We start from the raw sequence: 16,469 nt of genomic DNA on the forward strand, positions 1-16,469 counted from the left end.
GATATATGAACGGTTGAAATAGCTGAAAAATTGTGGAAGGAGATAGGTGCCAAAAAACGTACGGAATAGTTAAAGAATAGATAATAATAGATAATAAAGAGAAACAGGAAAACAATGGTGTGAATGCTTAAAAGCATTCACACAATAAGTGTTTTCACTTTCTTGTGTCATACCAAGTATGTTCGATGTGTGTAGCATTTATATATGTATGTGCATTATTTTTACTGAATAAACTCAATCAGTCAATCAATGTGACTTTTTTTTGTCATAAAAATTTTTCAGTCTTTGCAGCAACTCCTCAATATATTCATGAAGTGTCTGCTTTATCAGAAAGCAGAAAGAAATAAAAAATAAACTGGGTGACAATTTCATCTTGTAAAAATTCTTCTCATCATGATTTTTAAAAAAGGATTTCCTCAGTCCAAATGGCAGACTGGATAATGAGATTTCTGAGAACAGACGTGTCCGGAGGACCGCAGGTCAGCTACTTTTACAGACCCTCATCTCACAATCGGAATAGATTTGCTCCTATAATCAGAGGTCCAGCTATCTACTCAGGCTCACGGTGTTCCCAAGATATTGGTTAATAAACCCCAGTTCAAGTCTATTTTCTCCACTTTAACATTGTCACTTCAGCTGTATTTCTGTATCTGAACATATTTTGCATAAAAACAAATTTAAAAAAAATTTGTAATGGGTTCCTACAATACACAAAAAAATATTACATAAACGTGAGGATGACTGTGTACACATAACCCATCCATACCATAATAAACACCTGCACTGACATCAGAACATTAGGAGTTTTATTTGTTGTACTTATTTGTTGTGGTTAGAGTTAAATTTATTTCATTATGTAGTTTAGTTGTTTATTAGTTTTTTGATGATGATGTGATGTGGTGTTCGAAACGTTCCACAAGATTGAGTCTTTTTTCTGGAAAAATTGTTTCAAATGTTCCATTTCTGTCTAATAAAAACTGGGAACAGGTGTGAGTAGGTGGGGCAAGAGCTGAGGAAAGGAAAATGACAGCTGACAAAAACTGCGAGTGGCTGGAGAATACAGGGAAGCACAGGAAAGAAACTGAACACACAAAAAAACAGAAACTAAACCTCATAGGAAATGGAAAAAAAACTCAAAATGCAAAACTAAACACTGAATAAAACATTAATCATGACAAATATCTTAAACAATAGTGCTAGTGTGCACCAAGTATTGAGTCTTTAACTGGAGTAATCAGTCTTCTACAAACTTTAGATTGACACAGATGAGTTTAAATCTGATGAGTCATCAAATACAAAACTGAACACATCTATCTTTTTCTCTGACTAAAATGTGAACTGCAGTGTTGGAAGCACTCTTAAAGAGTATAAATAGGAGGCAATTTACAAGTAAAGAACATTGTGCTTGAAGTGTTCATTTCTATGTGACATAATGTTACTGACACCCTGCGTTCCTGAAGTTGTTATCAGGAGACAAATAAGCAGGTGAAGTGTTTGGTTCACCTGCCTGCATTCTCGATTGCTCACAACTTGAGCTAAATATTTCATTGTCAGCATCTGTTGCGCAACACAAACCTTGTGAGGGCAGAGCAAACAGTTTGATTCTAGTTTGTTTAAGCAGTGCAGCGCAGCGTGACACCAACTCGTCTTCAAGGACTATTTGAAGTTCTTTGAAATTTCTCAGCTTTTGATGTCCATCTTTTTTATTCTGTACTCGCCCTGCTCTGAATTTTAAAACTGGTGTTGTGTAGCCTGCATAAGAAAACCCAATCAGGTCATTCGTTTGTTTCAATCTTCATCTTCCTTTTCTTTGTCTCTGATCTATCGCTCATTTGAATTTTTCTTTTTGCTGTTATCTTGAATGGTCAGTGCTTCTAAAAAAATGTGGACAAAATCTCTTGCTCCTTTTTCCCGCTTCATTTTTTTTTTTTTTTTGCTCTGTTTTCAGGATTTCCCTCTGCTTCAGCTGGATGATGTGGTGAACGATCAGTCCAACATTGTGGGGTTCTCTATGCTGAACAGGAGCCACCCTTTCTACCTGGAGTTCATAAGGAGCCTGAATCTTTCTTGGAAAGAAGGCTGCAACATCAGTCCGTACCCAGGACCAGCGGTGAGAGAATGATAGGGAAAACCAGGGATAAACGTAACATTTTTGACATTTCCATCTGTACCTTAGAGCTCTTTTAGCACAGAAATTTAAAAATGGGATACAAACTAGTGACGTGTGTGCTATCTCTTTTGGACAAAGTAAATTATATGCAAAAGCGGCCTTCATCAAATATTCTAAAAATTATTTTTTCCATTCTTCCTTTCTTTACAAAATCTGTTGAGAGTAACGTGGTAATTACCATACATTTTTGCTACCAGTCTGTCAGACTTCCCCTGATATATAGGTTTGGAGAGGGTTTGATAGTGTATATGAGAAGAAAAAATATTTTTGTCCTAAGGGGCCTCCCATACATATGGGTTACTCTCATCTCTCAGTCTGATAATGAGTGTTGTAAGTTTATGTAATTAGTTGTTTTATAGTAAATCAGATTGAATACTAATTTGGAATCTTCCATATCCTGTCAACAAGAAGTGACGGCGTGATCTCAGAGTTACAGGATACATGATGAGGAAACTCACTGCTAAGTGACACCTGCTTGTGGAAACAGCTGTGCCACCAGACACTTGGGAAAGCTACCACTCGTTTTTTTGACTTGCTCTTCCCCCATCTTTCCTCATCTATCTTTTTCTTCAAATTGAACTTAGTTTTCATCATTAAGCCCTAAATCTAGTGGCTTTTGAAAGTTTGAGTCCACTCGTACATCTGTCTTTTTTTATCAGCCTTCGACAGATTGAGCAGCTCTGCTTCCATAAAACTTATCTGACTCCCCAAGAGAGTCAGTTTGACTGACAACTGACCAAACAAACTCTGATAGAATCACTCAATTGCATGAACTGAACGCAGCTGATATCAGGTGTGATTTACTTTCCCTTTTTCTGCTGTCATTATCCTTGACCCTTCCTCCCCCCAACACGCACGCACGCACTGTCTACTCTGTGATATCTTTGCCTGATAAAAACATACTCAAACTCAACAATAGCTTCACATCCGAGGTAAACTGAATAACCTTTTGACTATACAGAAAACTTCACAAAACAAGGCCAAAAGGAGATTGGAAAAACTTATTTTTTTCCAAAAATAGATTACTTTTTTTAGGCAGTTATCTATGATCTCAAAAAGGGTGAATGAATAGCTATTTAACAATAATTGACAAATTTTCTTTTGTAACCTTTTTCTAAAGATTGCAACTGTACAAAACCAAACTGAAGCACAATACAGCTGTATTCATTTCAGCCATATTCAATTTTCTTCCTAAAGATTTTTTTTCCCTCTTCTTTTAGTGTCTTTTGTGTTGGAAGTTTTTCTTTCCTCTGTGCTGAAACATATTAGTGATTGCTGTCGAAGTGTGGATTTTTTTGTTTTATTGTCTGAACCATGGCAACATATATTTTGTGAGGCTTGCTTTGTTGCTGTACTTCCTGGGACACTTTTTCCTCTTCCTGCAAGTTGGGTTTTCTGATATCCGGTAATAAATTTGTTGACATTTGCATCTGTTAAAGTTGTTGTTTAGATATGTTTAGCACTTCTCTGTTTTTCTGATTGTGGATAATTTACATTTTCAATGCTGGTGCCACGACGATGTAGTTGTTAGAGCTGTCGCCTCACAGCAAGAAGGTCGCAGGTTCACCTCATGGCTTTTCATGTTCTTCCTGTGCACTCGTGGGTTTTCTACAGGTACTCCAGTTTCTTCTCTTAGACCATCAATATTCATGTTAGGTTTATTGGTAACTCTAAATTGTCCCTAGATATGAATGGTTGTCTGTTTCTGTGTGACTCTTTGTGACTCTGTGATGGACCTGCGACCAGTCCAGGGTGTCCCCCACCTCTCACACAGTGACTGCTGTAGACAGACACCACCTACCCATAAAGAAAGAAAACAGGTAGCCCCTTGGTGTTTTTACATTTTGCCACTATTAAATCCCTCTGAAGTGCTTTTCTTTCACAAACTTTGTCGACTCAAAAGGTATTGTTCTATGTCACAATTTGTCATTTATTCTGGAGCTCTCTTGGAAGCTTGTGCCCCAGGTCACTAGCCTTATGCACCAATGTCAAACTTTCTTGGAGACCATCTGTCATGGAGACAATTTTTTCTTTGTCGCAATTGAAACTTTTTTTTATTTATTTATTTGTGCTGATCAATATGCATATGTCAACTGTGTGTTTAACAAAATATATTGGCAAATGTTAAAAATAGACTGGCTTTTGAAATTTGGTATGCCATCCCAGGATTATCATAGCTCCCATTTGCCTCCACTTTAAAATCTTTCTAGAGGTGCTTCTGCATGAATTTAGATTAAAGGTTTAGCATTCTTTGAAGGAATGCCAAAGTTTTTAAAGTAAGATATTTTTTAATGTTGAAAAATGACAGTTATGTGTGTTTTGGTCAAATCTAAAAAAAAAAGTTACATAAATCTTGTAAAAAATTGTGAGATCAGTTAGAGGTTGAATTATGTGTTGGGGGTGATGCTCAGCTACTACCACACTAAAATCAGGCTCAATATCTATAAAAGTGACTGAGGCTTTTTTGTATTTGCTGAGGATGATTGGCTGCAGTGGCCATCTTGAATCAAAAGAAAATAATAGACTGTGAATCTTAGATAAATATGCGTTGAAAAATAATGACAAGTTAGGGTGGTGGAGGGCCCCAATGTCTGTGCTTTGTCTTGGGTCCCAAAATGACTATTTTTGTCTTTGTTGGGAGTGAGGATATGACTATATTTGTACAAATAGATCTGCAACAACAGTTGATTTAATTTAGCAAGGTAATAACAGTGTTAATCAACCTTTAAAATATCTTTTAACAGAAGGTTTAACTGCATTTGGAATTCAGATTGAGTGAAGTCAATCAACAGCAAAACATTTAGCAATCATGTATATTTAACAATTATTAACCCAGTTGTTTGTGACTTTGATTTTACAGCATCCACTAAAATTTAAAGACAGATTTCTATAATTAACATTATTATTTATTACCTAGTTGTCATCAGCGCTTATGTTTGATGCTGTTCACGTGGTGGTGAGCGCCGTGCGGGAACTGAACCGGAGTCAGGAGATTGGAGTGAAACCCCTGAGCTGCACCTCCCCACTCATCTGGCAGCATGGCACCAGCCTCATGAACTACCTCCGCATGGTAAACACACACACACACTAGTCCACCTGCACAGAATTTAAATGTATGGTCGCTAGAAGCATTATTCAGAACACAAAAACACATTCACATTCATAACACAAAACATTTTCACATACACATTTATTTCTTGCACACATACTTTCACTAGTACTTTACTTTAGGTCTTTAATAACTCATGAATTAACTATTCTATACTGTGTGTATGGTGATATAAATGTACATTCACACCATGTGTTAGACATGTATTAATAGTTAAAGAATGGTTGAATTAACTATATACTTATTCTGCAGTGTATTAATAATTAAGGCTTTAAGTCTGAACCCTTCTAAAGTGAAGACTTTTAAAGTGAAGACTTTTTATGCTTAATGTAGGCAAAACACAAGTTCCTTTTTTACCTGTGGAAATCAGACCAAAATCTGTCAAAATCAAGCCAGGAGATGTGGAATACAAAGTATAAAGTTATGTATTGACATTTTCAAGTCTCAAAACTTTTAAGCAAACTATTTGTAAACAAAAGAAAGGTATCAGTGTAGATTAATTATAAATCTCTAAAATGCTAAACACCTGCTGTATTCAACACAATCATGTTCCATTACTTTAGGCATGAATAAATATAGAGTATGTTGGAAGTAGTCAGCTTTTATGGGTAAAGCATTAATAAATGTGTTATTTTATAGCGTATTAAGTTTAAATCATCCCCAATTAATGATGTTTTCAAGGTTAATTAATCATTCATTAATGATTACTTAAGGCATTGCAAACTTTGACAACAATTGCCCTATTCTACAATATTAATCAATTCCAGGCGAAAAAAAAAAATGCTCAAAATTCATTTTTTTTTTTTGTCATACAATAGCTGAAGATCACACTTAGCTGATTATGCTATAGCCAAGACATGTTTTTGTGCAGACTTTAAATTGCACTGGAGGATGCCACCCACCACAACAAAGAAAAAAAGGAAATAATGTTAGTTATGATTTTTACTGATGATGCTTTGAAAACTGGATTTCAATCTTTCACTCTGGCGGGTAATATTTTACACCCCCCACCACCTCCGACAGTCTGTATAAGACTTTAATCACCTGTCTATTAGCTACAAGTAAACATTATGTCAGAACCAACCTTATTTTATTCAGTTTGACATAATTTTGAATCATTGCATATGTTAACAGTTGTCTTATGTCCCATTGTGTATGTTCTCTGTGCTTTGATGCCAGTTTCTTATGGTTGCATTATTCTCCACATGTGTTTTGTATCTCTTTGTAGTTGTTTCATTCTCTAATAAGATATATAAATACATATATGTCCAAGATTCTCCCTTGATTTCAGTAAGCTTGGTCTCTATGGCAGCATAGTCTGTATTTTGTCATAACATCTTGGAAGATTTAAAGGTTTCTTCATATATGCTGTGCTGTATTCCACAACCCAGAGCAGTTGGTTGATGGTTAGCTTTAATGGGTAATGGAAAAATAAAGATTTTATCCTATTTTTGATACTTTTGAGGCATTTTTCTTTTTTTTTTTTTTTGTTTTTGATTTATTCTCATCTTCCATTTCGTCTCTTTGTGTCTGTCTGCCACTTCTTGTTTTTTCCAACCACTGATGAAGCTTCTCCCTCCGTATTGTTTTTGTAGCTCACAGTGCATCACTTCATCATCTCTGTACTGGGTTTTGGCAGCAACCGGGGACCTCTCTCCTTCTCTCTGTCTCTCTCGCTCCACTGTTTTTGGATGTAATTCATCTTGAGTCATGCACACACATACACACAAAAGAATCATACTGTATTTGTACTCTATTACACATAACTCACATAAGCTCTGGAACAAAATGCGTGCTTGACTGCACATGTATCGCACAAGCCTCACACTTATTTGCACATTCCTGGAAGCACACATGTTCCAGCAGCTCTGTCACTGATCTGATGAACTGTCTGTTTTTGCCGTTTCTATTTTCAACGTTTCTTTGGAGTATGAGCTTGTTTTTATGATTTTTTTCTAACCTAACATCTCTGAATCAATACCTTTTTGTGTCAGAATAAAATGAAACCAATTCAAATTCTTTGTAACAATGCTGTGAACATTTATTGGCTAATTTATTTCTCTTCCGTTTTTTATAGTGTCGGTTCCCAACAAAAATCATCTAAAAGTGCTAAAAAGAAAGTGCAAGTTATAAGTCCTGCTCCTTCCATGTAAACAAACGGGATATTACCCTTATTAAAGAAATAAAAATACACTTCAGATCGTTTTTTTTAGGTGCTGACTATTATCAATTCCTGTAGTTCTTACCTAGCTGCTGTATGTTCAAATAATTCATTTTTTACTTGTATACCTGTTAGAATGGTCATGTGACACCATGGCGGTGTGTGGGGGAGTAGACAGGGCTAATAGTCCCATATTGTTAGTGTGCAGACTCAGGTTCCAAAAATACAACATATTAAATTCTTTAAAACAGTTCCTACTGGCTTTAATTTCCTCCAAAAACAGAAGTTAGGCTATGATTATAAAATGTATTTGACTGGGACCAATAGAATGAACCTTGTAAAGATTTCTGGGTACGTATTAACTTTACATAAACCTTTTAATACTTTTTTCCTGAGCAGTTTTATATTAAGATGATTAGATTTCAAAAGGATCTTGATTGTTGGTTGAAGATAGCTATCTAACAAAGGTTTTGATTCATTCTCTTTCTTATTAGGTGGAATATGATGGACTTACAGGTCACATTGAGTTCAACAGCAAAGGACAGAGGACCAATTACACCCTGAAGATCCTGGAGAAACACCCCGCAGGCCATAAAGAGGTCAGAGATCAGCAGGGTTAAGTTGTTGGCTATAGATTAAATTAGCAGTAATAAAGTAAATTTGTCATTAATTAGCACTCTGTTCTAAGTACCAGATAGTTCTTTTGCAAAGGGCTACAGCAAATTTCTGCAAACATACAACTACTCTGCACAACCTTTGTTAAGCTGTTTAAAAAAAAAAAATCACTTTAGCCTAGGAACTGGAGATCTCTGGCTCTACAGTATGCAGCTTTTTCACAGGTCGGTCAATAAAGTTTCTAAAAACTGTTTCTTCCTACAGGCCAAGGGTAGATTTCGGATCCCAGAATAACATTAAAAGGGCAGATATCATCAGTAGTTAACACAGGGTCAAATGGCTTTATCGCCCTTAGTTAATGTGGGTGGTAAAAATTTTAGAGTTGGCAGTAATTCACATTTTATTCAGGCAGTGTGTTGAACATTTTATTAACTTCAGTGAATCTTCTGTCAGAATGTGTAGTTTTGTTTTCTTAAGCCATATTTGTTTCAAGCTTGTGACATTTTATCTTTCTAAAACTCTTACATCTTTCCAAAAATGATTTTCTGTCACTTTCATACCTCCTTTTATATTCTTACTTGTTTTTTTCTGCTTGTTTTAAACAAAATGTTGATTTGACCTTATTAATGTGGAAATTATACTAAAACTTTCCAGAATAATTGGATGTAATCAACTATTAATTACCGATCAAGACCACTTCAAAAGGTCTGAATATATAATAGTTGGGTCTTTGTTGTTGTTTTGTTTTACAAACCAGCAAAACAGAACTATAAATGTTTTTTTTATATTAAATTTGTTGTTAACACACCTCATCTGTAAATTTGAACAAACCTCTTAAATGTTTTATATTTTAGGCTTTGAAACTATTATTAAGCATTAAACTATTTCAAGTACTTTCTTTTTTTTCATTAATCCTATTCCACAGCCTTTTGGCCTTTTTCTGTCAATTCAAGTTTTCTCTTACTCTTTTTTTTTCTACCCCAAAGATTGGTACTTGGTATTCCAACAACACACTGGCCATGAACTCTACTTCCCTGGACCTCAACGCATCAGAGACTTTAGCTAACAAGTCCTTAATTGTAACCACAATACTGGTAATAAAAAGCTTTCAAATAAAATATATATGTAAGCATAAAAAACATTGCAGGCTTTTTTCATCCTTTTTGGATCATGGTTTTATCCCTTTTCTTTTGACAGGAAAATCCTTACGTAATGCGCAAGTCCAATTACCAGGACTATAAGGGTAATGATCAGTATGAAGGTTTCTGTGTGGACATGCTGCGAGAGCTGGCAGACATCCTGAAGTTCTCCTTTAAGATCAAGCTGGTAGACGATGGGCTTTATGGAGCGCCCGAACCCAACGGCAGCTGGACCGGCATGGTGGGAGAGTTGATCAACAGGGTGGGTATAAAGTGATGGACAGTGACTGTTCCCCAGTGAATATTTTTGGCAATATATCTAGATAAGACAAAAAGTGAAAATTAATAAAAAACAAAAAAAAACATAGTTACAAATCTTGTTTCTTTGAAAATGCTGTAAATGTTTGCTTCAGAGCCATATTTTTTCCATCAAGGACCTTTAATTGACCATGCTGCCAGGAAGAAACTGTTACGGGGTTTATTTTTATAGCAAAGAGTTATCAGTAAGTTTCCGTCTAGTTTTTTACACACAAACTAATTTTCTTTACCTGCCTAATCCTGTTCAAGGTCACAGAGCTGGTGCCTATCCTAGCAGTCAGTGGAAAAGAGTCAGGATACACCCTGCACATATTGCTAGTTTGTTGCAAGGCCAACACAGAGACACTCAAGACTGACTTGCACACTCTATGGTCAATTTCAAATAGTTTATTAACCTAACATTTGATTTAGACTATGTGAAGAAGCTGGAGTAACCAAAATAAAGCATGTATGCACAAAGAAAACGTGCAAACTCCACACAGAAAGGAACCAGTCAAGGTTCAAACCTGCAACCTTCTGGCTGTGGGGTAACAATCCTAACCAAAGAATCCCTGTTTTACTTCCAATCCAGTATCAGTTAATTGACCCATTGATGTCAACTCTGCTGCTGCTGTTAGACTCACTGACAAGGTCTTTTTGGATTAACGCTGCTGTTTAATTTGTCCTTGACCATTTTCTCTTCAGTGCATCTCCGCCATTCCTTTTGATAAATCTCCCATCTGCTCTTCATTCTATTTCACACGTTTTTTTTGTTTTTTTTCCTCTGCCACTGTTTCATTCTCTCGGGCAGCTGTTTTTTTCCTGTTCTTCTGTGAGGTGTGCTTTTTTAAATCCTCATGGGCTCTATGCATGTTCATTTATTTCTTGCACACTGGGATTTGAGTCTCTTCATACTTGAGTGTCAATCAGAAAATAATGCTCAACGCAGCCATAAAAAAAAGCCCAGCTAAAACATATTTTGTCAAATGTTAGTTGAGATAGAGTCCCTGAAATCCTGTGATAAAATTGGTAAAGATTTTAAAGAGACAGAGCATTTTCAGCAGCTAAAAGCTAATCTAGTTTCAACTACAAGATTTTTATGAACCTCATAAAAATAGACCTGAATTGTTGCCATTGTTTCAAGCCTCCAAACTTTGAATTATTGTTGGTCCAATTATCACAAGACATTATAACTAAATAACACTGAAATCCAATATGTATGCAATATGGAAATGCAAAAGTTAAATTTTGCGTACAGCCTTAGAGCTCCATAAACTTCAAGTGTGACCACTTGGAAAATATTTCACGTTCAAAAGCAGCAAATTGAATCAGGCTGAGCCGGCACATACACACAAACGCTAGCATCCCTCATTGATTTTTCTAACGCTGTTTCTGCATTAGTTGTTATGGCAACAGGCAGGGGTGAGGGGTGCAGTACGTGGGCTTTGAGTCACTGACAGTGATGGCACCCTTAACTGCAACAGAACCGTCAGCCAATTATACAAGCAGTGGAGTGTTAGAAAGCTGCTCGGCCCTGATCAGCAGAGACACAGTGATGCTCAGGACGTATTAAGTGGCTCAGCTGAAGCTCAATTTCCCTAGTTAGTTGTTTTCTCAGCAAAAGTGGCTCATTTTAAGTTGAGTCTAATTAAAGCTGTGTAGAGAATCGCCTGCAATGAAAGCTGCGCGAGGAAGTAAAAATGATAAGAAGAAGCATCAGCAAGTGTGGATGTGTATTTGTGTTTATGTGTTTACTAGGACTCTTTTAAGTGTTAAACTGGTGAAACAGGGACAACCTTGTGTTCTAAGGGCATTTATGGAAAATTGAAAATTACTTGCTTGGGGGTCAGAATATTTGCTTTTTCTCTGATCCTTTATAAAGTGTAAGGCCCCTAATATGTTTTAATATTTCAAATGTAGAGCAACATTTATAAGCCAAGCCATTTTAGAAGAAGATAACTTTGAATTCAACTTTGTAAGAAAGTCATGTTAAATTTAAAAAAATAGGAATGAATTTGTAAGGTATAATTTTATTTGGACAGTGGTCCCACAATTGTTTAACGACGTGAATTCCTTTAAGGACAGTTTTGGTGAAATATTTGTTGGTATATGTAACATATACATTGGGCATATCATTTTGAATTTATCAGCAGTTTTTGCCTGTGTCAGGTTATGCCCATGTTGTCATGATTTTGGAATTGTTGCTTGAGTTTATGCACAATTGTGTTCATCATTATTTAGCATTTAAAGAAAGGTAATTCTTAGGATCCAAACCGAAGTATAAAGCTAACGGATGTTGCTGACATTCGTCTAATGCTACTTCTATGATACACACACAATCTTTGATGTCATTTGATAATACAGTACCAAACAATCTACTGTAACCCTAAAATATTTTAATTAAAAGCACAATCCTTCGTCTAAATTTTGAACTTTTACGCTAACAACAAATCCTAACCCTCGATTTGTGAGGTCCAGCACAAAGCCTTATAAATAGTCTCCAGGTTATCATTCCCAACAATTGTTCCCCTGTGTGTGTTTATGTGTGTGGGGGTACACACACACACAAACACAGAGCCAACACATAATGGTGATGATAATGGTGATTGTGGCTGATGATTGTATGTGTGTGTCTATGTGTCAGAAAGAGAAAATGGGGAACACAGGCATGCCATTAAGAGGCTAATCAACTGCCTTTTTTTCTTACTAATTATACAGAGCTGTTTCAATTACACTGTGGGATTCCGCAGCATGAACCCAGACATACACACAAACACACACACACAAACACCCCCCACACAGAGATAAGCTAGCAGGTATGCCTTTATTTTTATATTGTCAAAAAACTTTTTGTGTACATTTAGAGTTTATGTAACTGGATTAAAAACTTGAAATATTCTATTTTTCCACAGATTGTTCGGCAAGTCAGTCTGTCTATCTATAAACTTACACACACACACACACACAAACATTGTTGTTCATGAGACCCAAGAGTCTGATGAAAGTGGGTGAAATTCGTTTAAGAAGTGTGTGCTTGTTAATCAATTAGGTGTTAATTAAGGAGCAGAGAAGTGTCTGGGGTCCAGATAAATGCTTCATCATGGCTCCACTCTCAGTCTCTGTTGACCTAAACCTTAATGAGATTATCTTTCAAATTAAATTTCACTTTCCCGCCTTTACCCATCAAGGTCAAATCCAAACTTAGACATGACACTTCAGTATTTATGTTGTTGCCAGAAAAACACATTAAAAACAGCTCTTGAAAATCCTTTTATCAGTTAAAAAAAGCTACGTTTTAATGAAAACTACTTTAACTGAATTAAAATAAGAAAAGAAGGCATTTATACAGGCAAAGACAACTGAAAGAAAAGTATATCAATTATGGGAAGAAAAAAATCCATCAAAATGAAAGAAAATTATAAAAAATGAAAATTGCTCTCCAGATGTTTGTAGAAATATGACTGAAAATAGAAGTCTTCGGCTTTGCAATATAAACATTGGAGCTTATACATTTTTCTTCTCTGCATTTTGTTTACTTTTATGACATTTAAGTGGTGGAAAAAAAATAAATTGCCACTTGAAAGAAAATGTTAATCAGAGAAATGCTTTTCTGCATGACAGCGAGAACTTCCTCGTACACATCACTTTGATGAGTTTGGGGTTAAGCCTGGTGCAAACTCTTGCAGTTTTGACCTCAGGGCGAGGATCATTCATGTTCTGTGAACCCACTAGGACAAGTATTAATCACAAAAGAAACTCGCTCTGCAGTGGGAACAATACAAGCACCCAACACAAGTGAAAATCTTGTCTTCTGAACTTGGCTCAAAGGGATGCCTCAGGGCTACCCAAGCCAGCCCTTATTCTAATCTTCATCAAAAAGGAAAGTTAACCTGAATCTTAAAGGTAGAGATGGTGTCTGATGAATTCCTGCTCTGTTGCAATGAAAAGAGTCTGATAGTCAAAGGCTCATTCTTCTTATTCTGCTATTGGAAAATGTGAAAATTACAAGAAAGTTTATAGTGGAAAGCAACAGACTCTGTGGGATAATAGAGAAGTGTGAAGTTTTGTCATTATTTGCTCTGTAATTTATGGAAGAAGAAAAAAAGTTTAAATTTTATTCTGATTCAATAAAGTGTCAGTGGAGAGAAGCTAAAATCACAAAGCCTGTTAGCTCTGATCACAACTCTCTCTGCAGCATTTTGAAATAATTAAAAGCCTTATGGAATTTTTTGCAACAGATTATCAAACTTTTCAGAGCGTTATTTAAACGAATGTCTGTGTATATCAAGCACAGTCTACATTTAAATGGCTCTCATTTGAAAATGTCTGCACTTCCATGATTTATCTAAGGCATCTAACCAGAAGCAATAGCTTGATTAGGAAGTAAGTACCACGCCATCCCATGAGACCTGCACAGTTACAATTCACTGTTAACTCTTAATGCATTCAGTGGCAGCTACACACTCAACATTGACTTCTAACAATGAAATCAATAATTCATTAAATCCTCTAGAATCTCTACAAAAGTTGTTTAAACATTTTAAACTAAGGTGCTGCCTTTAATTATGGGTCCTTTGGCATCAGATTCAGGAATTTAATCATGGATAGTGGTCTGTCTGTTCAATGCTCCTACATATCAGTAAGAGATGTGGAGTTGTGGCAAAAAGAAATGTAGGTAAACATTAATATTTTTAAGTCATTTTTGAAGAGATTTAATACAAAAGAGGACACTGATATTGATACATATAGGCGTATTAGTTGGAATTTGTCTCATCTAGGAACAAATCCATGACTGGTATCAACAAATTTTACAGCTAAAGTTTTTTTTCTCCTTGACAGCAAAGCAAGGAGTGCAGCAATAAGATTCATTCTTTCAATGCTGGATACTCTCCAGCTCCTCCAGGGGTGTCTCAAGGCACTCCAAGGCCAGAGAGGATATTCAGGAATCCCTCCAGCAAGTCCTGGGTCTGTCCTGGGGTCTCCTTCCAGTGGGATGTGCCAAAAAAATAAAAATAAATACAAAGGAGGTGCCTAGGACACATTCTAATCAGATGCCTAAATAATGAAATGTCATCAAATTGCATATAGATTATGCTAATTACTTCTTTGTTGTTGTTGTTTGTTTTATTTGTGATTCTGTAAGTCTAAACCAACACAAATGATTTAAGCACACATTGAAATATTAATTATGATTCCTTTTTTCTGACACAAGCCTTTAGTTCTGGCAGCAGGAAGTGAACAAAAAACCGTGTTAAAAGATTAATCTTTGATGGTGAGATGATGAAACGCTGTTTCTGACACCAGCTCTGAGGTGGGAGGAAACGTTGGCATTTGAAGATAAAATCAGAGGGAATAACATTACAGAAAAACATTACTTCTGACAGCATTAAGTTCTTCCCAAAGTGTTTTCTGTTAATGAAAAAAAGTTAACCATTATTGCAATTCACTGAGGGTTCCTCTGCTCATTACTGATTATATTAGCAGCCATTAGGAAGTTATGAAATCCTCCTCTAAACACTTTTCTTATTGCATTTCATTTTCTTTGCTATTTGTGTTTGCTCAAGCATCTAAAAGATTGTTTGTGGGCTAAATTGTTTAAAATAAATATTGACTCACGGACTCATTTTAAACACCTCTTTTTTATTTCAAGTTTTTTTTTTTCTGTTTTTCATCCAAATATCATCTATCCTAAATGCACTTAACCCCTTTTACTCTTGTTCCTTCTTTTGTATGCTGTGGATTTTATATCTTATTTTTTGCTAGACCTCCATCCTGGTTGTTTTCTACCTCTCTTTTTTTATTTTTATTAAATGTCTGTTTTATTGTTTAGCTCAATCCAGGCACTACTTGTATTCACATGCTACACCAGTAAAAAAAAAGAGTTCAGACCTTTTTACCAATTATTTTATTTGTACCTAATAAAAATAACCCCCCGTTTTTTTGTCTTCTTTCTTTTTTTTTCTAAGCATTGTGGATCCATAGTTACTCTTTTTAAAGAGTAATCATATCTGTTTTTGTGTCTATATTTGTTTATCTCACTGTAGAAAGCAGACCTGGCAGCTGCTGGCTTCACTATCACCTCTGAGAGAGAGAAGGTGATCGATTTCTCTAAACCCTTCATGACTCTGGGGATCAGCATCCTATATCGAGTCCATCTGGTAAACTCACCTACATATTTTTGTTGGTTCTGTTCAGAATTAAATAAAAATACCCCATCAGTCTGAAAACAAAGACTAGAAACAAAAGTTTTACTGATCCTTGTTAGGCTTTTGCTCTGGTATGACCCAAACTCAGACTCTGCTCCAAAGCATCACGTCATTCAAACTAATTTTATAACCATTTTAGAACAATAGTCTATGCTCATCACAAAAAGGCTTGTAATAATTTGAAAAAATACATTTTATCAAGATATATTTTAGATAAATACTACACATCTCAGTGAAAACTGTGAGGATTTCACAAGTTCAATAGTTTCTCCACAAACATGATTTACAATTCCAACACAGCTGAGACCTTGTTTAAAATGTAAATAAAAAGAGAACACAGTGTTTTGTAAATACCATGAAGCTATATTTTATTCATGATGGAAAACAAAGAGAATGTTAAAATTTAAACTAAGAAACTGTACCATTTTCTTTAAAAAAAATAAAGTAATTTTTGTATTTGATGGCATCAACACATCTGAAAAAGCAGGGACAGGGGCAACAAAGGGCCTTCAATGTAAGTGAATAAGAATCAGCTGGGAGAGAATTTTGCAGTTAATTAGGTTAATTGGCAACAGGTCAGTAAGAGGACTGGGTATAAAAAGAGCAGAGGTAAAAATAGGCAGTCTGGATGAGGCTGGAAGTCAATATTGTATAATCTACAAGCCCTCAGGCAGCAGTGCATTAAAACAAGTCTGGTTCTGTTCTGGACTCAGGAATGCTTCCACACATCATTATCTGTAAACACAATTCAGCGTTCCGTCCACAAATGCTG

At 35.7% G+C, this 16,469-nt stretch overlaps 1 protein-coding gene across 2 annotated transcripts in view; it reads left to right on the plus strand.

The window, feature by feature from the left end:
• LOC108247816 (glutamate receptor ionotropic, kainate 5) overlaps positions 1-16,469 on the plus strand; it is a 167,801-nt gene that overhangs the window by 119,113 nt on the left and 32,219 nt on the right. For both annotated transcript variants that reach the window (XM_017436185.3, XM_037975871.1), the window contains 6 exons: positions 1,949-2,110; positions 5,088-5,240; positions 7,935-8,039; positions 9,042-9,149; positions 9,253-9,456; positions 15,536-15,649. In XM_017436185.3, coding sequence (XP_017291674.1) covers positions 1,949-2,110; positions 5,088-5,240; positions 7,935-8,039; positions 9,042-9,149; positions 9,253-9,456; positions 15,536-15,649 — 846 coding nt within the window. The remainder of the gene's footprint in view (positions 1-1,948; positions 2,111-5,087; positions 5,241-7,934; positions 8,040-9,041; positions 9,150-9,252; positions 9,457-15,535; positions 15,650-16,469) is intronic.

This window comes from Kryptolebias marmoratus, linkage group LG5 (genome assembly GCF_001649575.2).
Source record: "Kryptolebias marmoratus isolate JLee-2015 linkage group LG5, ASM164957v2, whole genome shotgun sequence".
Lineage (NCBI taxonomy): Eukaryota > Metazoa > Chordata > Actinopteri > Cyprinodontiformes > Rivulidae > Kryptolebias > Kryptolebias marmoratus.